We start from the raw sequence: 19877 nt of genomic DNA, 5'->3' as shown, positions 1-19877 counted from the left end.
TCCTATCGGCAAGAAGCCTCCTTTTCATCTCTGCAATGTCCACCCCAGAGTTCAGACTCACACCAATGCCTGCATCCTCCAAGGGCGTCTCGCCCCCTTCCCCTCCCCCACCTCATGTGTGAAGCCTTTCTGGAAGGCACCAGAGAGGAGAGCTCTAGAACCTGCGGGTGATGTGTTGGTGATGCGGGGAAAGCAGTCAAGCAGAGCAAGGTGGGATTCCCAGGTCCGTGTCCAGGGCCCCTCCCACCCCATATTCGCCCTTGGGCAGGGCGGACACCTGGAGGTGGCTGGCAGGCAAGAGCACCCCATATCTGAGGGGTTTGGAGAAGTGTCAGAGTCCCTCACCCCGCCCCCCTCGGCTTCGGGAAGCTGGACCCGGACCCCCAAAATTAACAGAGAAGGCGTGGCGGGCCGGCTCCCCCGGCGGCGCCGCGGCACCCCGGCCAGCCTCGCGGAGCGCGCCGGGAGAGGAAGTTCGCGGCCGCGTCGCCACAACAGGCAGTCCGCAAGCTCAGACTACAAGTCCCAGGATTCATCGCACGCCGCAGCACCGGCTGACCGTGGTTGCCCTTGGCAACAGAGCGGGTCTCCGGGAGCTGGGAACCCTGCGCGCTCGCCAGTCGGGGGAGGGTCGCAGAGCGACCTGACCGAGGGAGGGACGCGGGCGGAGCGACCGAGGGGACAGCGGAGCCCGACAGGGCCTACGTTCAGAGGGACGGAGATGCACGGGGCTTTCCAGAGCCAGAGAGGGACGTGGGGGGAGGGGGAGGAGAGGTTCACAGCCAGAGCGGGTGAGAAGGGGTAGAGATGGGGGGCGAGCTGGGGGGAGAAATAGATGAGTTCAGACAGCCCGAGAGATCCCCAGCGACAGAGGGACACGCTGGCAGAGCCAGACAGTGGGTCTGAGGGAGGGCTGGACACAGAGGAGGAGGAAGAGGCGAAGACAAGGAGGCTCGCAGACTGGGGACCCAGAGGGGTGAAGGGGTGGGGCGACAGACACAGATTCTCACAGAGGGAGGGGGCTCCTGGGACCCCCAGTCACTGCCCTATGGAGAGAGGCAGGGAGAGAGCCACAGAGACAGAGGTAGGAAGAGGGAGAGAGTCAGGGACGATGGAGACATCTGGTGAGAAGCCGAGGGACACCAAGACCCAGAGAGGGTCACAGCATGGCCACAGGCACAGGCAGAGACACACAGAGAAATAGAAGCCAGGACCCCTGGGACAGGGACAGAGCGCGGGCAGACACAGTGACCCAGGCCCAGAGAGAGTCAAGACTTGAAGAGCCGCAGAGTGAGACGCCAGGCCTCTCCGTTCACCACTGGGCCCCCAGCCCTGAATACAAAGTTTGTGCAATGAAGCAGTGACACCGGCAGAAGCCCAGAGATCCGAGCGGAGTCTCAGCGGGCTGCCGGGACCTGCACAGGTACCCCAGTGGGAGCAGCCCCGGCCGGCGGTGGGGGCAGGGCACCGCGCAGAGGATGCCCCCTCCCTCCAGCCAGCCCCCGGAGTGGGTGTGCGCACGTGTGCCGGGGGAGGGGCATTTGTCCCGAGTCTCAGGGAGGGGGGACGCCTTTAAGCCGAAACCCCGCCCCTCGGTCGTCATGGCAACGCCTCCCCCCAGCTGGGGCTCCCACATTTCAGCAGGTGCCTGAGCTGGAGCTCCCGCCGCCGCCGCCCTTGCCTCCGGCTCCTCGGCGCCCTGCCCTCGGCTCTCCGCCTTGCCCGCCCGCTCCCCCTGGCGGAGCCGGCGCGCCCCGGGGTGCGGCTCCCTGCCCTGCACTCCGCGCCTGGAGGTGCCTCGCCCCTCTCCTTCCCTCCTCGCAATCTCCCCGTGGCTCCGGGCTCTCCCGAGTCTCGAGTCTCCGGCTCCTCGTCCTTCCACCTGTTTCCCCCAGAAAGGCAGGATCCTGGTCCCTGCAACGTTCCTGGGGCCATGGCAGGCCTGGGCCCCGGCGGAGGCGATTCAGAGGGGGGACCCCGGCCCCTGTTTTGCAGAAAGGGGGCTCTGAGGCAGAAGGTGGTCCACGAAGTCAAGAGTCACAAGTTCACCGCCCGCTTCTTCAAGCAGCCAACCTTCTGCAGCCACTGCACCGACTTCATCTGGTGAGGGAAGGGGCTGGGGGCCTGAGGGAGGAGGGAACGATGGGTGGAGACATGTCACCCCAGACCCCTGAGTGATGGAGAAGAGGGCTGCAGCCCTGGCTCCTGGTCCTAGGGTAGGAAGGGGCTGGGGACCCAGACTCCTGAGTCTGAGGGAGGAGGGGGCTGGGGACCCAGACTCCTGAGTCAGAGAGGAGGGGGCTGGGGACCCCGACTCCTGAGTCAGAGAGGAGGGGGCTGGGGACCCCGACTCCTGAGTCTGAGGGAGGAGGGGCTGGGGGCCCAGATTCCTGGGTCTGAGAGAGGAGGGGCTTGGGGGACCTGGACCCCTGGGTCTGAGGGGGGGAGGGGCTAGGGGCCCCAGACTCCCTAATCTGAGGGAAGAGGGGTTGGGGGCCTGGACTCCTCCTGGGTCCGAGGGAGGCGGGGCTGGGGGACCCCCGACTCATGGGTCTGAGAGAAGGGCTGAGGGCCAGAATTTCTGGGTTCTAGAACAAGAGATAGCTGGGGCTCCACTCCGGGGTCCTGGTCACAGAGGGAACAAGGCGCAGTGAGGCTCGCAGAGGTGGGAGGCCCAGGCACCCTGTGCTGCACTGACCTCTGATCCTTGATCTTGCAGGGGCATTGGAAAACAGGGCCTGCAATGTCAAGGTAAGAGCTGGGGACCAGGACTCCCAGGACCCTCAGGAGGGTGGAGGCTGGGGCCCCACAGCCCAGGAGGCTTGACACACGTGTTCTTTGGTCCCCAGAGAGGCGCGGGGGAGCCCGGGGTGGGGGGTGTGGCAGAGACACAGCCTGCGGTGGGGAGGGAGCTCTGCCGGCGGGGCCACCGCGGAGGTGGTACTGAGGGCCCCTCCCTCGGCCGGCTCCAGGTGGGGACAGATATTTGGAGAATCTGTTGCCATGGGAACAGGGAGATTTGGAAAAGGGGAGCTCAAGGGGGGGCTGGAGATGCGAAGTCAGAGCCCCCCCCCAAGCTGCTGTCACCATGACAACACCAACAGTCCTAGGCAGGGGCAGGCCGGGTGGGGTCACCGATGGGCGGGTGGGGGCCGGGCGGGGCTGGCAGATATGGGGGGCGGGAGAGGGGGGCGAATCCTAGAGCACCAGCTGCCACTGCTGAGAACAGAGTGAGTCAGGGAGAGGGAGGCCGGCAGCGGCCCCCAGACTCACTTCTGCCCAAGTCACTGCTCCCTCCATTCTGTCGGAGGACATTTCTGTTTCCTCTCCTCCTCAGCCTGCCTCTTTCCTTGCTTTCTCGTCTCTGTGGGTTTGTGTCTGTCCATGGGATCCTGCTTCCTCCTTGGGTCCCTGTCCCTCTGTCTTTCATGGTCTGTCTCTGTGTCTCCCTGTGGCTGTGTGGGCACTGGGGTCCCTCTGCTCTGTGATGCTTTGCGTCTCTGTTTCTGGCTTTGGGTCCATCTCCTGAATTTCTATCTCCTGGTTTCCTTCCCCCACTCCATATTGTGGGCTTTCCTTTGATTTTCTTTTGAACTCTCAATTTGGGGGTCCCCCTCTCTGTTTTTCTTTCTGTTGAGATCTCTTTCTGATTTTCTGTGTATTGGGCTCTCTCTCTCTCTCTCTCTCTCTCTGTGTGTGTGTGTCTCTATGATTCTCACCTTCAGTCTGCAGCTTTGTGGTTCATCGACGATGCCACGAATTTGTGACCTTCGAGTGTCCAGGCGCTGGGAAGGGCCCCCAGACGGATGTGAGTGCCCGGACACTTGATTCTTCCTCCTTGGGCCGCGCCCCCGCCCTCACCCCCTCGGCGTCCGTCCCAATTTCTCCTGCTATTTTTAAGGCTGGGAGGGGAGGGGGGCTGGAGAGATAGGGAGAGCTAGTCTGGCCCAGATTCCCTGCCCTTGGCCTGGAAAGGGGGAATGAGAGGGGGCTGAGACAGACTGGTGACACAGGTGGGGGACAGAGGGGAGGCAAGGGTGAATGGACTAAAGAAGAGAGAGCATTGGAGGGGTGGGCTGTCATCCAGGGGTCAAGAAATTTAAAAAGAGAAGAGTTGAGGGACAGAGAGAGAGACAACTATTGATGCAGGCACTGACATATGACAGAGAGAGAGAATCTCAGAAATGCAGAAAAAGACAGATTTGAGACAGAGAACAAGGGAGGAATGGAACAGAGCAGCCCAGGAGGGAGGAAAAGGCAAGCCTGAGACAGGGACAAGAAACTCAGAGAAACAGAGCTGCAGATACCCAGAAAGACAAGCTGGAATGGAAAATGGTAGATATTGAAAACGACTTTGAAGATGCAGAGAGGGAGACCCAGGGAGACCCTGTCATGCACACGCACACATGCACATGCATTCACATGTCCTCCAGGATCTGCGTGTACAGATCCCCCATGTGTGTGTGTGCCTGCGCGCGCACATGCACACACACACACACACACACACACACATAAACACAGCCTCCCTCCCTACCTCCACCTCCCATCAGCGGGGATATCAGGTCATCTTACAAGAATGGTGGACCCTGTGGCCCGCTCCTAGTCCCTCCTTCACTTTCTGTCTGGCTTCTCTCTGAGCTCAGTCCCCCCTCTGCAATGATGGAAATATCCTGGATCTACGCTGTTCAGTCTGACAGCCACCAGCCACACCTAGCTAGCTAGAGGAGCACCTCAGAGGGGCTGCTCTGACCCAGGAATGGAAATCTAAGTTCCCTTTATTTTTTTTATTTTTATTTATTTATTTTTTTAAAAAAATATTTATTTATTCATGAGAGACCCACAGAGAGAGGCAGAGACACAGGCAGAGGGAGAAGCAGACTCCTTCCAGGGAGCCTGATGCGGGGCTTGATCCCAGGATCCCAGGATCATGCCCTTGCCGAAGGCAGATGCTCAACTACCGAGCCACCCAGATGCCCCTAAGTTCCCTTTCATTGGAACTGATTTAAACTTAAATAGCCACATGTGGTTAGTGGCTACTGGTTGGGACAGCATAAATCTTGACATTGCCAGGCTTGTTTTGATAGTTCAATGCAGCCAAGTGGCTTAAGAGTCTAGCCCAGGTCTTGACATACAGTTAGAGACAGTTTTATGATGAGCAGATGGAGAAAGACAGAATGAGAAATTGAGGCAGAGAGAGAGAGAAAGGGGCAAGGAGATCTACAGAAGTCCAGGGGACATCTTGCCAGTTGGTCAGGTGAAGAAAATTGAAGTTTACAAAGAGGACGTGATTTTACAGAACATATGTTGAGCACCACTGTGTTCTAGCACCCATATATATCATTGATCAGCCGCCTCGCTTGCCCACCTCCACCACCAACACTACTTCTGATTTATCCAATGCTGGTTGCATGCATGCATCAGGTATCTTGCATACAGGAGTGAATCTGCACAACACAGAAGGTGGGGTGTTCTTGTCCCCATCTGAGCACGGGCTCCTGAGCCAGAACGCCTGGACTTGAATCCCAGTTCCACCATTTATCGGTTCTGTGACCTTTCAAAAATTAATTTACTTCTCTGCACCTCTTGAGCTTTTCATCTGTAAAATGGGGATGCTGACCATGCCTACCTTACAGGGTTGTTTTGAGAACTAAATGAGTCAAATACTTGGGATGGTACTTGGAATATGGCGAGAAACTATATCAATTATTATCCTTGGAAAGTTGTTGGTATTACTGATGAAGAAACATGGAAAAAATGAGGAGGAGGTCTTCCTCTCCGTCACTCTTTTTTTCCCCCCCTTGCTTAATGCTTTTGATCTTGTTGTAAGTTACATGGATCAAGGGCTAAAGAAGCAATCAGGGCTTGGCCAGCATGACTTCCATTAGACTCCTTTACAGGGAGGCCTCGTGGCCCCATTTTAGAGGAAGGAAGCCTGAGTCTCTGCAAAGGGTGGCGTGGGGGGAAGCCATGGAGCTGGGTAGTGGGCAGAGTCAAAATGTGGATGCTAATTTATCTAATTAGAGCTTCAGCACTGTCTCTTTTTTAAATAGTGATTTCACCTTGAGAATAAAAGCAGCTTCTCTCCATGGAGTGGTAGAGCTTGCACGTCAGGCATCCTGCTGAGGCCTTTTACATAGGATATCACTTAGTGCATCAGGCACCCTTTGAGTTAGGGTCAGCTGAAGATCTTTAGAGCCCCAGAGTATTGAAAGAGATCATCACACCCACCCCCTCCCTCCATATGTCATTCAAAATAGAATCCCCGCTAAACTGCAAAAATAAATAAAAGCCCAAGAATATCCTGAATTTTCACCCTAGTGATAACTCTTGCAATGCCTCCCTAGAAAAAGGCAAATACCAAATTATTTAACATTCAGACATTGTCAGGAGTGGGGAAGGAATGCTTTACGGGTGTCCTAAATTCATGTTTAATTGGACTCTGGATACTTAGCATCACTTCAAGATATTCACTGTTTATTTCCACTGGGCAGAAGAGGATACTGAAGCTCAAAACTGGGCACTACCTTGCCCCAAATCGCACAGCTGGTCAATGGCGCAGCTCCTATTTAAACCCAGGGCTATAGTGGAGACTGCAATAAAATCATGAATAGTTAAAAAAAAAAATCATGAATAGTAACCACAGCAGCACGAATAACAGTACCAAACACATTTAACATGCCAGGCCCTGCTATGCAGTTTATACTTTCTTTTTAAGTAATCCCTACACTCAATATGGGACTTGAACTCATGTCCCTGAGATCAAGAGTCACATGCTCCATCCACTGAGCCAGCCAGGTGCCCGTACACTTGGTCTTTCATGAGCTGAGAGGTCCCTATAACTGAGAGGTCATATTTTCCATCTCACAAGAGGCTCAGAGAAGGTGGATCATCAGTGGAAAGACATTGCTAGAGGCTGACAGTGAACAATTTGGCGTTCATCGTGGCCCTTAAGTCCTTGGAGAACAGCTTTTGGGAGGTGTGGGGAGCATAGGGACTGTGGAAGGTCAGGAGCCTCCACCTCCTTCAGGTTCTGCCCAAATGCCACCTTGTTAGTGAAACCTTCCCTGATCACTCTCTGCAAATTTCAATCCCCACCCCTGGCAGTCCCTTTTCCTGCTGCATTTGTCTCCAAAGCACCTATTGCCTACCATCCATCATACTGTTTTATTTATTCACAGTGTTTATTTTCTGTCTCCCTCCACTAGAAAGTGAACTCCATGGGGACCACAGTGGGTCCTGGCACCAAGAACAGTACCTAGCACACAGCAGGCAGTCAGTAAATGCTGTAGGGTGAATGAGTGGGGGGAGCAAAGCAGAGGAGGAGGAAAAGTTCAAAGGATTCCTCTCCCAAGGTCTAGGGCACCCCTCTCTTCTGACTCCCTCTGATGTCTCCTCTCTGCCTCCAGGACCCCCGCAACAAGCATAAGTTCCGTCTACACAGCTACAGCAGCCCCACCTTTTGCGACCACTGTGGCTCCCTGCTCTACGGGCTGGTGCACCAGGGCATGAAATGCTCTTGTGAGTCTGCTACGCTTGCTGCTCCTGCTTGCTGCTCCTGCCAGAGCTTGAAGCTCTGGGGCCCCTTTCAAAGAGCAGTGTCTGGGTTCCGGTAATGCTAGGGGATGGAGTCTGGTGTTGGGGGCGGCTGGACGCGCTACCTCGCGTTTTGTACTCCCCAGGCTGCGAGATGAACGTGCACCGACGCTGTGTGCGCAGTGTGCCTTCTCTGTGCGGGGTGGACCACACCGAGCGCCGTGGGCGCCTGCAGCTGGAAATCCGAGCACCTACTGCAGATGAAATTCATGTCACAGGTGGAACCCCGCTCCCTAGTCTGGCCCCGCCCTTAAACCCAGGGGGAAGGCCAGTGTTGTTCCCCTGCGCTGCCCACGCCCCCTGCGGGTCCGGCCCACACTCCTGACCCCACCTGCAAGGGCTGACATCACCCCGCCACGCCCCTTCCAGCTCGGAGCGGGGTCTCCAGCCTTGACTCTTAGCAACTTCCAGCGCCTCTTTATGACCTTTCTTAATCGAGGTCCTAGAGAGGGAGGGAGGAGAGAAAACTTGGCGGGGGGCGGGGTGGGGGAGAGGCTCGGGATTGCTATTGGTAATATGGCCAGGGTCCTCACTCCGGGGTCCTGGGGGGAGGGGGTTCTGGGTCTGATTTCTGGGTCCCTGGCTGGGGAAAGGGCTTTCCTGCCCTGTCTTCTGGGTACGTGGGTCGTGAGAAAGGCTGAGACCTTGGACTTTTGACTGCTGACTAAGGGAGACTTAGGGGCCTCTTCCTGGATCTAACCCCGTCTCCCCTCCACTTCCCCTTTCAGTTGGCGAGGCCCGTAACCTCATCCCAATGGATCCCAATGGTCTGTCTGATCCCTATGTGAAGCTGAAGCTCATCCCAGACCCTCGGAACTTGACAAAGCAGAAGACCCGGACGGTGAAAGCCACGCTAAACCCTGTGTGGAACGAGACCTTCGTGTTGTGAGCCTCGGGTGCAGGGGATGCAGTGATGGCTGACGGAGAATGATCTGAGGGTCTTGGTGACCCACAAGACCCCGGAGAGCAGATAGTGGGAGGTGTTAGGACAGAGGGAATCCAAAAACTCGCAGAGAAAGGTGGTGGGAGCCGAGAGACACGTATCTGCACATTTAATCTCCATCAAAGCCCACTACTTTAGAGACAGAGATGGAGGGCGCTCAGAAGAGGAGACGCAAACCCAAAGAGACACAGAGACAGAGTGCAGGGGGTGGAGTGTAAGCAGGGGGGTGGTGGGTGGGTAGCAAGAAGAGAAAGAGAAGCTAATTAACAGAAAGACAGAAGGACAGAAACCCAGAAGAAAGCACGCACGGAGACAGGAGAGAGATCTGGAGAGAAGGATGGGACAGGGATGGGAAGGAGCCCAGGATGTGGGTGGAAGGGAGAGAGACCGAGCCCTCTGCATGTACTCACGATCCCCATATTGGGGGAGGCCCTCTTGGAGAGGATCAGAGATGACAGGACACTTCAGAGAGCAGGAACAGACCCCAGCTCCCCCTGAGAGAGGGAATCCTCCAGCACTGAGGAGAGGGGAGGCAGGGAAGGCGGAGCTGGACCTCACTCTGCCCCACCCTTCCTGCAGCAACCTGAAGCCGGGGGACGTGGAGCGCCGGCTCAGCGTGGAGGTGTGGGACTGGGACCGGACTTCCCGCAACGATTTCATGGGTGCCATGTCCTTCGGGGTCTCGGAGCTGCTCAAGGCACCCGTGGATGGCTGGTGAGGGCGGGGCAGGGGTGGAGGCTGTACCTGGGTCTCTCGGTCTCCTCTGGCTGTTTTCTCTGTCTTCCAGGTCATCATCATTCCACCTCCCTCTCTTGTCCCCTATGCCTCTCCTCCCACCCCATTTGCTCCTGTCCCTTTCCCCTGTCTCCCCATTCCTGTCCCTCTTCCCCATCCCGTCTCCCTGTCTCCATTGTCATCTGTTTCCCCGTCTCCCCTGCCCCGCCTCCGTCCTCCCCACCTGTCTTCCCGTCTCCCCCCACCCGGTCCTTCTCTCCTTATCTCACTCTTTCTCTCCCCATCTCTGTCTTTCTTTCTGCGTCTCTCCCGCCCCACCCACCCCCACTGTGATCCCTCTGCCTCTCCTTCATATACTCCCCTCCTCCCTGCCTCCTGCCCTGCTCTGGTCTCCGTCTGTACTTCAGGTACAAGTTACTGAACCAGGAGGAGGGCGAGTATTACAATGTGCCTGTGGCTGATGCTGACAACTGCAGCCTCCTCCAGAAGTTTGAGGTATTCAGGTCCCGCTTCCCCCAGGGGAAGCCCAGCCCTGCTGCCCACAGCTCAGAGAGGCTGGTTGCCCAGTGGTCCCGGGACTACAATTCCCAGAAGACCCTGGGGTTCCTCCCTGTGCTTTTCTAAGGGACTCCTGCCCCAGGGTATGATGAGAATTAGAGTTCCTAACCATTCCTGGGCTTGGGGGTTTGGAGTCCCCACCCTCTGCTGTAGGGCAGCCTCCTACCTCTCTGGGGGCTCTGACTCTGGCTTTCTTCTCCCTCAGGCCTGTAACTACCCCCTGGAACTGTATGAAGTGAGTAGAGCTCAGGCCTGGAATGGAGACCGTCTCATTCCGGTGGTCTGCCTCTCTCTCCCCACATCTCGCTCCTCTGATACTTGTTTTCATTTCCACACACATGGGCTGGGCACAGACCTGTGCACAGGTCTTGTGATTGCTGAGTAAACCAAGCACTTTGGAGGTGAACCTGACCCTTAAGCAAGTCCCCCAGGTAGGGATACTGTCAGAAATTCCAGTATGATGTTCTATGTTAGAGGTAACCCAGGACTCTGAGAAGCCTAGAGGAGGTGCTAAGCCAGCCTGGGGGGCAGGGGGAAGTGGTCAGGGAGGGATTTCCCTGAGGAGGTGACACCTGAATGGATCCTTGAGTTTTTCTATTTATCACTGTGGCCTTTTCTCCTCCGTTTGTTTTCTCACTCACTCCACACCTATTTTCTGATGTGTCACATAACCCAAACCCTTTCTGGGAGAAGAATCAGTCCATTCCCTAGGGAGCTCCAATTTCAAAGTAGGAGAAAGTTATAGATGGAGACATCTACCAGGAAGGAATGTGTTTGATAATGGAGATAGTAGCCTCAGGCACTGGGGAATACCAGAAGCACCTGGCATAGCCTGGGAGAGCCAGACAAAGCTTGGGGGTGGGGGGTGAGTCCCAGAGGAAGTGCAAGATTCTCCAGGCACAGGAGATGGGGATCAGATTGCTAGGCTGAAGGATGGAAAGCCTTCTAGGCAGAGGGAAGAGCAGGCACAAAGGCCCTGTGGTGGGAGAAGGCTGAGAGTATCTGTAGCACAGCAAGGAGGACAGTGGGGCTGAAGGGGGTAGAGGATGGGAAAAAATAAGTTAAGTCAGAGAGGGAAGGGGTGTGACTTGTCATTCACTAGAAGGATTTTAGCTTTTAAACTGGGTAAGATGTGGTAGGGGTGTGTGGGAGCATCAAAGGTGGCCTGAGGTGGTTTAGATCTGAACAAGACCCTGCTTTGTTTAGAGAAGAGATGATGGAGGCAGAGGGGAAAGGGGAAGGAGGCTCTGTGGAGACTCAGGTGGTAGGAACGGGAGGCAGTGGTGGTAAAGGTGTTCAGATTCTGGGTGTGCTCTGAAGGTTGAGCAATAGGAAGGGTGCTCAGCACTTGCGTCCTGAGAGACCTTCATCCATTCAACACCCTCTGTGCTGGGCGATGCTGAAGACACAGAAAAGAGGGAGACACAGTCTCGGCTTTAATGGATTTTTATTTCTGGCTCTGCTTTTTCATCTGCTGTGTAACTTTGGGCAAGTTATTTAATGTCATTGTGCCAATTTCCTCTTCTCTAAAGTGGGAGTGAGACCACCTGGTGGGCTCAGTTAGTGGAGTGTGAGACTTGATGTTGGGGTTGTGAGTTTGAGCCCCACGTTAGATGGAGAGATTACTTAAAAAATAAGATGGGGGTGATAACAGAGTTATCTAATGTCATATGGTAATCTGTAATCTGAGTCTTAGTTAAATGATCAGCCCTCCAGGCTCTGGAAAATCAGTACAAGTTCTGAAGCCAAGGGGTGGGGGGCAGAGACAACTTTCTTTTTGTCTCTGTCGCTCCCCGACCCTTTCATTCTTGGATGCTGTGTCTCTCAGGGGCATCTCCTTATCCCTGCCTGGAATCTGACTGCCTCTGGCTTTCTCTCCTTTCTCACAGCGGGTGCGGATGGGTCCTTCTTCCTCTCCCATCCCCTCTCCATCCCCTAGTCCCACCGACTCCAAGCGCTGTTTCTTTGGGACAAGCCCCGGACGTCTGCACATCTCTGACTTCAGCTTCCTCATGGTTCTAGGAAAAGGCAGTTTTGGGAAGGTTGGCCTCCCTGGCTTCTCTTGGGAAGGGGAGGATGTCTGGGGGTAGGGGAGATCAGATTTCTGTCCTTAGGGAAGAGGTACATAGGGAGGGACTCTAGGCTACTGAGTCCCCCAAAGATGACTCTATGGGACCCCTGAGTGCTTTAAGACAGTGCTCAGCAAAACCAGGGCACCTGGTCCTCTGAGAGAGAGAGTCAGGAAGAACCTGGGATTTCCTTTCTGTGTCCCTGAAAGGGAGGGGTTTCCAAAATGGGCCTCTGTCCCTAGGTGATGCTGGCTGAGCGCAGGGGCTCAGATGAGCTCTACGCCATCAAGATCCTGAAGAAGGATGTGATTGTCCAGGATGACGATGTGGACTGCACCCTGGTGGAGAAGCGAGTGCTGGCCCTGGGGGGCCGAGGCCCGGGAGGCCGGCCCCACTTTCTCACCCAACTGCACTCCACTTTCCAGACCCCGGTAAGGGGCGGGGGGCGCAGAGACTGGCTCAGGTCAGACATCTGCTGGGGAATCCGGAGCGGACAGCGAGGCCAAAGAACTGCCTGCACTCTGACTGGGCCTGGCAGAGGGGTGGGTGTCTGTTGGGCGTGGCCAGAGGTGGGGTGTGGGCGCCTGCTGGGAGTGGCCTGAGCCCGGGCTTGAGTGGAGGTGCCCTGAGCGAAGGAGTCCCAAGTAAAGGGCGCGCGCGGGCAGGAGGGTGGCTGCCGAGTGGCCTGCCAAAAGATGGGCTCCACGTAATGAGGTCGTCACCTTCGGATTCTGAGATAAGGTCTGGATAGACTCGGGGCGTGTCCCCGAAGTCCAGGGACAGAACCAGAAGCGAGAACCATCAGAGGTTTGAGAGGGCATGACTACTTAAGAAAGCTCTGGATAAACAGAGCTGGCTTCCTGGATATAAAGGGAAATTATTGTCACTTGCAGGTGGGGCCCGAAACACTTCTGGTTCCTAACAGGTGGCCAGGGTTGTGTTTGTGTGAGGACGTGGGGGGAAGAGGTGGTGGTGCCCCATGGGGTGTCCAGGGAATGGTGGGCTTCAGTCTTCCGTTCCAAGAGGGTGGGAGCCGTTCGGAGCCGCCGCGGGAGGGTGCCTGGCTTAGGGTCCTCGGGACCTCCCCGCTGCTCCGGATTTCTGACTGGGTGGGTCCCGACACTTTCCAGTTAGTCTGCAGTGGGCGGTGATGGATATGTCCTGCCCTCTGCCCAGGGTGTCCCCGCCTCTAAGCCCTGCCCTCCCCTCTCCGCCCCAGGATCGCCTGTATTTTGTGATGGAGTATGTCACCGGAGGCGACTTGATGTACCACATTCAGCAGTTGGGCAAATTTAAGGAGCCTCATGCAGCGTGAGTCTGGGCCAAGAGAGGGGGGGCAGGGGAGGAGGAGCCCAGCATTTGACCTCAGGCTCCTGCCTCCTTCTCCAGGTTCTACGCTGCCGAAATCGCCATCGGGCTCTTCTTCCTGCACAATCAGGGCATCATCTACCGGTGAGGAGTTGTCCGGGCCTTTCAGTGGAGGACGTCAGGCCCCAGAGGGAAAGGGATCAGATTCGGGCTCTAGGGGGCACCTGGCTGGCCCCCACTTGGGACATTGAGCTTACTTAACAACAAAACAAACAAAACCTTGATGGTCCAGCCAGTTGAACTCTACCCTTCCCTCAATCCTATCCTTTCTACCTCCCACCCCCAGGGACTTGAAGCTAGACAACGTGATGCTTGATGCCGAAGGACACATCAAAATCACTGACTTTGGCATGTGTAAGGAAAACGTCTTTCCCGGAACCACAACCCGCACTTTCTGCGGGACCCCAGACTACATAGCCCCTGAGGTAACCCTTCCTCTGCTGCTCTCCGCGAGGTCCAAATTTGCCTGGTGGGTGTGGCTGGTTATCTGACATCCAAAATATGGGGGTCCTAACCCTGGGGTCTTGACGTGAGTTGTGGGCAGTCTAGCAGCAAGCGGGGTGGAGAGGCCAGTGCACCCTGTATTCTGAGTGGGTGAAGCAGGGTCTCTAAGCTGGCAACATGGGCATGGGCAGAGAGGTGGGTGAGTGTCCCCCAGAAGGACTGGCCCAGCCCATGAGGGTTCTCAGAGAACAGGACCTGTTACAGGACTATTCTGGAAGGTGGAGGCTACATCTGGTATCCTCTCAGCATGTGGGGCCAGTCCCTCCAGAGTACTGAGTGTGTGCAACGCTGTCTCCTGAATATTTCAAGTGGGGGGAGTATGCTCTGACTGTTAAGGAGTTGGAGCTAATGATCTGACTGTATGTAAGTAGATAGAGGGTCCTGACTTCTTTTAATTGAAGGAGGTCCTGGCGTTGGTGGTGCCATTATTAATCATTCAGGGTGATACAATGCTAGTGCCCAGGTAATCAATGTCGATGATTTCAAAACATGGCTGGGTATCAGAATCATCTGCGGAGATTTTGAAAAACACACACATATTGCTGACTTTGACGCTGACCTAATGAGGCTAGAATTCTTAGGGTTAGGAACAGCCCCCTAGATGAATCTTAAATACATCCAGATTTAAGACTCTCTGGTCTCTGAAATGTAGCACTTATGCATCTTATGCACTCTCTTCTTATTGTAAGGAGAGTGTCCAGTTACCTAATTGTTCTAGCTGGGCGGAACTTTTGACTTGGTCCTTAGATAGTCTTTATTTTGGGGACCAAAGGAATGTTCTAAGTAGGTAAATTTTGTTTCTGAATTTTCCAAAAAATGGAGCTCTGACCTGAGAGTTCTGAATGGGAAGAGTTTGTGTTGAAAACACTTAAAGGGGGATCCCTGGGTGGTGCAGCGGTTTAGCGCCTGCCTTTGGCCCAGGGCGCGATCCTGGAGACCCGGGATCGAATCCCACATCAGGCTCCCGGTGCATGGAGCCTGCTTCTCCCTCTGTCTGTGTCTCTGCCTCTCTCTCTCTCTCTGTGACTATCATAAAAAAAATAAATAAATAAATAAAAATTAAAAAAAAAAAAAAAAAAAAAAGAAAACACTTAAAGTGGGTACAGTTCCCAGGCATGAGGCCAGAAGGGATCTTAGGCCTCTTAAAGCACAAACCATGATTCCTACCTTCCATCCTTCCTCCTCAGATCATCGCCTACCAGCCCTATGGGAAGTCTGTTGATTGGTGGTCCTTTGGGGTTCTGCTGTATGAGATGCTGGCGGGACAGGTAAGGGAAGCTGGGGACAGGCTGGATTGGCTAAAGGCAACATGGCATGGGGTGCTACCCATTACATGGCCTTTATCTCAAAGGAGCAGATTAGGAAGGGATATCTGGCCTCTCAGGAGGGGTGCTAAGCAGTTGGGAATGTCCTGCTGGATAATGCTGTCCTTGGTCCTGAACCATTATTTTCCCACAGGCCAGAGGTTCTTAAACTTTTTTGGTGCCAAGGACCTCACCTCAGAACAATATGCTTAAATGCATGAAATAAAATAATAGGATGACAAGGGAAATCAATCACACTGTAATGATTATCAAACCTTTAAAATTTTAATTTAACTTAGTTAAGCCAACTAAATAAATTTAACTTAAAAGTATACAGTTTTGTAAATATTAAACACTGGGATGTGGACCTATATGTGATTTCCTATTAATGAATTAAATAGTAATATCTCACAGGGATGGGAAGTAAACAGGAAGGGCTACCAGCAATCTTCAAGTTGAGATGACTAATATTTTGAGATAGCTGTAAATCCAATGTGCTAGGAAAATATCTGTGATTTCTGTTGGTGATGAAGTCACAAGTACTACTATTGTGGTTTTTGCATACATTCATAATTGAATGGGAATGGTAAATTTCAATTAGAGATTTTACAAAATAAAGATGTACTTTCCCCCCTCAATTGTATAAACGGACCTCCTAGACCCCACATTAAGAATCCTTGCCTTGGGGGGTGGGGGGAGCACCTAGGTGGCTCAGTAAGATAAACATTGGATTCTTGATTTCAGCTCAGGTCATGATCTCAGGGTTGTGAGATCAAGCCCTATGTTGGGCTCCATGCTGGGTATGGAGCCTGCTTGGGATTCTCTCTCTCTCCCCCTCTATTCCTTACTCTCCTCTCCCCTACTCCTGCACTCATGCACTCTTTTTCACTCTCTCACTCGTTCTCTCTTAAAAAAAAAAAAAAAGAAAAGAAAAGAAAAAAAAAAGAAAAAAAAAAAAAGAATCCTTGCCCTGGTATTGCTTTTCCTAATCCCAGAAGACTGGAAGCCACTCATCCAACCAAGAGAATGCTTTTACAGTTTTTCCTGTATTTTTTTGTCTCTCTTCTATTTAAATGACATATTGTCTAATTAACACCCTGCTGATTTGCATAGCAGAGCAAGACAGAACAGCAAAGAGGTGCAGAGAGCTGGTGCATCTGAGTTAGGAAACCAGAGAGTCTGAGAGAGAGAGAGAGAGATAAAGCTTTGATGGCTTGTTTAAATTTTTCCCTAGGATGTCAGAGGGGGGGGGTGTTCATGTTCATGGTTGGTGATGAGGGTGTGGAAGGTGGGGAGAGGCAGTTTGTCAAGCTCTGACTCTATCCCTCTATTTCCTCAGCCCCCTTTTGATGGGGAGGATGAGGAAGAGCTCTTTCAGGCCATCATGGAACAAACAGTCACTTACCCCAAGTCGCTTTCCCGGGAAGCTGTGGCGATCTGCAAGGGGGTGAGAGCCCCCTGACCCCTAGGTTCTCCACACAAACTCCTGTGCCCACCCTCAACCATCCAGATACCATGCAGTATCTCTGTGCACATGAGGACCAGGCTCCCACCCCTCACATTACTTCACTTCCATCTGCTGGGAAAGTTTGTAGGATACAGAGAAGTCATCAGAACACTAAATGACTGCCCTGTTGCTACCTCTGGTCTAAGGATGACCTCTCATTCCTCTCTGCGGCACCCACTTCCCAGCTCCCTGCAGGGAGTACTAAAAGGCCAGGGTGGGTTTCCAGAACCGGGTGGGTCAGGTGAACCTAATTCCTGCCACTTTTCTTCCTGTGGGATCTTGGGCAAGCCACCTAAACTCTGGGAGCCTCCCTCCCCTACTGGGGTGATGGAGTTAATGCAGGAGTAAGAGCCTAGCCTGGGGCAGCTTCTCAGGCTTTAGCACACTTCTGCTTCTGGCTCCTGTCTCTATTCTCTCTGACTGTTCCTCTCTGGGTTCTGTCTCCCACCTCTGCCTCCATCTCCATTTGATGGGGCTTCCTGTGTCTCTACCTTTTCTCTGGGGATCTCTGTCCACCTGTCGCTGGGTGTGTGTTCTCCTCCTACCCCCAACTCCCATACACCCATACTCTGGGTCTCTGTCCTCTTTTTGGAACTCCTCTCCTCTCTCTCTGAGTTTCCACCTTCTCTACCCTTCTCTCTGGGGGCTTGCCTCTGGGGTCTCCATCCTCCTCTCTTTCTGCATCTCTGCTTCCCCCCCAACATCTGCCTATTTCCCACTTTCCCTGGGTCTCTATCTCCCCCTGTCTTGGGATCTCTATGCCCCTTTGCTCTGGGTCTCCAATCACTGTCTCTCCCTTGGGCTCCCTTCATCCCTCTCTTTTCTCTCTCCTCTCCTCCTTCTCCTCTGTCCCTTTTGGGGATTCTTCCCATGTCCGCTTCCTCCTTCTGGGGTTCTTGCCCCCCATACACGGATGCCCTGATCCTTCTCTCTTTCTCTCTCTGTCCCTGGGTCTCTGGGTTTGGAGCTCACCTATCTCATTCTCACTGTTTCTCCCCCATTCTTCTTTCTGCCCGCCTCCCCACCCCTGTTCCCCCTTTGCTGTTCTTCTCTCTCTGGGTCTCTGCCGTGTCTCTGTTCCTGTCTTTCTCTCCTTCTCCTTCTGTGTGCCTCCCTGTCGGGGACTCTGTCTGTCTGTCTGTCTCTGTGTTTTCCACAGTTCCTAACCAAGCACCCAGCGAAGCGCCTGGGCTCGGGGCCAGACGGGGAGCCTGCCATCCGTGCTCACGGCTTTTTCCGCTGGATGGACTGGGAGCGCTTGGAGCGACTGGAGATCGCGCCTCCGTTCAGACCCCGCCCGGTCAGCCACCTTGCGGAGACAGCCTTGGTCCCCAGGGGTGGGGGTGCCCAGGAGCTCCAGTTCCCGTTTGTGCGGGGGAGGGGGGGCTTCCTCTGCCAGGAAGATTGCGCAGAGATTCCAAAGGAAACAAGTGATGGATGGAGGGGCCACAGAGGGACACCCAGGGAGGGAGGAGAACTTCATCCTTCCCTCCCCATGTCTCCCAGTGTGGACGCAGCGGCGAGAACTTCGACAAATTCTTCACGCGGGCCGCGCCAGCGCTGACCCCGCCAGACCGCCTAGTTTTGGCCAGCATCGACCAGGCGGATTTCCAAGGCTTCACCTACGTGAACCCGGATTTCGTGCACCCGGACGCCCGCAGCCCCATCAGCCCACCGGCTGTGCCCGTCATGTAATCTCTCCTGTCGCCACGAGGTGTCCCCAGCACTCCCTTCCCGCGCCGGCCTTAGCACCCACCCCCACCCCCCCCTTTCCAATTTAGATCTTGCTCCCCAACATTCTAGCCTCTGCCCTGTGGATGCTAGATGCCCCTCCCAAGCGTTCCTGGCATTCTAAACTCCATGCAGTCTCTAGGGCCTTACCGTGTTCTAGACTCTGCTGTGCTGAGCCCTGGATTCTCACCCACCTCGGTATTCTGGACTCTGCTCTACCAGGTTCCAGAACCAGTACCACTATCTCAATTCCATGGGGTTCTAGACTCCATTTTGGTAGAATCTGTGCGTCTTGTTTTTCTTTTCTTTTCTTTTCTTTTCTTTTCTTTTCTTTTCTTTTCTTTTCTTTTCTTTCTTTCTTTTTTCTTTCTTTCTGGGAAATAGTCTCATGGGGTGGGCTGTTCCAGACTTGGATTCCAGAACAAACCCCTACCTCTGACTTACCCCCCCCTCCACCTCCACTCCATTCTGGACTAAATGGGAGGCTGTGCCCCCATGCTCCAGCACTCCTTTTCTACACTCTAGGAATTCCTGGGATGTATGAAGGATTCTTACCCCAGCTGTTCTCAATCAGCTTTTGTTCTAGACCCCCCACCCTAAACCCATCACTGCTCGCCTGCCAGGTGCATGGCTCCAGTCCTGCTCGGAACCCCCTCCCCCCCAGCCCGTGCCTGCCACTCTCCGGGACTCTCTCCTCCTCCCCCCCTCCGCCCCCCCCCCCCCCCCCCCCGCGCCCACTCTTCTCTTTGGCTCTCCCACCCGGCCACAGCTGCTGGAGAATAAATTTGGGATGCTGATGCTGAAGTGTTTGGATGTTTTCTTCTAAGCTTGCAGAATGAAGGGGGTGTGGAGGTGGGACACTGTACACGGAAACACACACACAGGCTGGGGAGGGGGCAGAGAGAGGGAAAGCACCGAGATGCATAAAGTGGGGAGAAGGTACCCACAGAGCAAGAGGGAAGGAGCAGAGACGAGACGTGGGGGGAGGCATAAGTGCCCCAGAGAGGACCAGAGGGCACCTGCACGAGGAGGTAGGCATGAACGCACAGACCACGGGGGGTATCAGGTAGAGACGCCCCAGCACAGGGACACTAGCATGCACCTACTCACCCAGAGCAAGACAGAAGCTCACAGACTCACACTGAGCCCCCCAGACTGGGACGGGGTTGGGGGCAATCCTGAGAGATGAAAGCCAACCAACCCTCCTTTTGAGAGACCTGGGAGACCCCACCACAGAGAAAACAAACAGAGCCTGTGAGCTTGAGAGCCAGCCACCGAGGCCGGAGAGGGGCTGACGAGCCCTCCCGGCCTCTTTGCCTTGGCCCACTTGCGAGGGGGTGGAGTGGAAAGCACAGTCCCAACGGACTACAGTTCCCAGCAGACACCGCGGCGGACCCTTCCCCCAGGTGCGGCCTTTCACCGCCAAGGCTGCTGGAAAATGTAGTCCCGGGTCTGGGGCAGGCCAGTTGAATTGGTGTGCCTACGTCTGTGTGTTTGGAGGGGACTGAGCCCCAAAGCTTCGTAGGCTCCCTCGGGGAGCCCTGGCGTCTCTTCGTCTCTGCAGG

At 54.7% G+C, this 19877-nt stretch overlaps 1 protein-coding gene across 2 annotated transcripts; it reads left to right on the top strand.

Moving 5' to 3' along the window:
* The first annotated feature begins 166 nt into the window (after positions 1-166).
* On the top strand, positions 167-19109 carry PRKCG (protein kinase C gamma). 2 transcript variants are annotated; one of them, XM_077915875.1, is made up of 19 exons: positions 167-210; positions 1996-2103; positions 2720-2751; positions 3726-3808; positions 7407-7518; positions 7680-7811; positions 8322-8478; positions 9116-9250; positions 9679-9766; positions 10035-10064; positions 11719-11871; positions 12141-12329; positions 13118-13209; positions 13288-13350; positions 13553-13691; positions 14958-15038; positions 16414-16521; positions 17741-17881; positions 18088-19109. In XM_077915875.1, the coding sequence occupies exons 1-19, from the start codon at positions 182-184 to the stop codon at positions 18274-18276; spliced, it is 2061 nt and encodes a 686-aa protein (XP_077772001.1). In that variant the 5' UTR covers positions 167-181; the 3' UTR covers positions 18277-19109. The 2 variants fall into 2 exon arrangements, with proteins under 2 accessions (XP_077772001.1, XP_077772011.1); XM_077915885.1 differs by lacking the exon at positions 167-210 and having other exon boundaries at positions 1642-2103.
* Positions 19110-19877: the final 768 nt, after the last annotated feature.

Source organism: Canis aureus, chromosome 1 (assembly GCF_053574225.1).
Source record: "Canis aureus isolate CA01 chromosome 1, VMU_Caureus_v.1.0, whole genome shotgun sequence".
NCBI lineage: Eukaryota > Metazoa > Chordata > Mammalia > Carnivora > Canidae > Canis > Canis aureus.
This window is presented reverse-complemented; position numbering and strand designations above follow the sequence as displayed.

Bases quoted from the DNA above. Each gene is read 5' to 3' on its own strand.
- PRKCG (XM_077915885.1), top strand. From the start codon at position 1,934: ATGGCAGGCCTGGGCCCCGGCGGAGGCGATTCAGAGGGGGGACCCCGG. The intron at 11,872-12,140 runs GTTGGCCTCCCT...CTCTGTCCCTAG, and splicing joins GAAAAGGCAGTTTTGGGAAG to GTGATGCTGGCTGAGCGCAG. The intron at 17,882-18,087 runs GTCAGCCACCTT...CATGTCTCCCAG, and splicing joins CTCCGTTCAGACCCCGCCCG to TGTGGACGCAGCGGCGAGAA.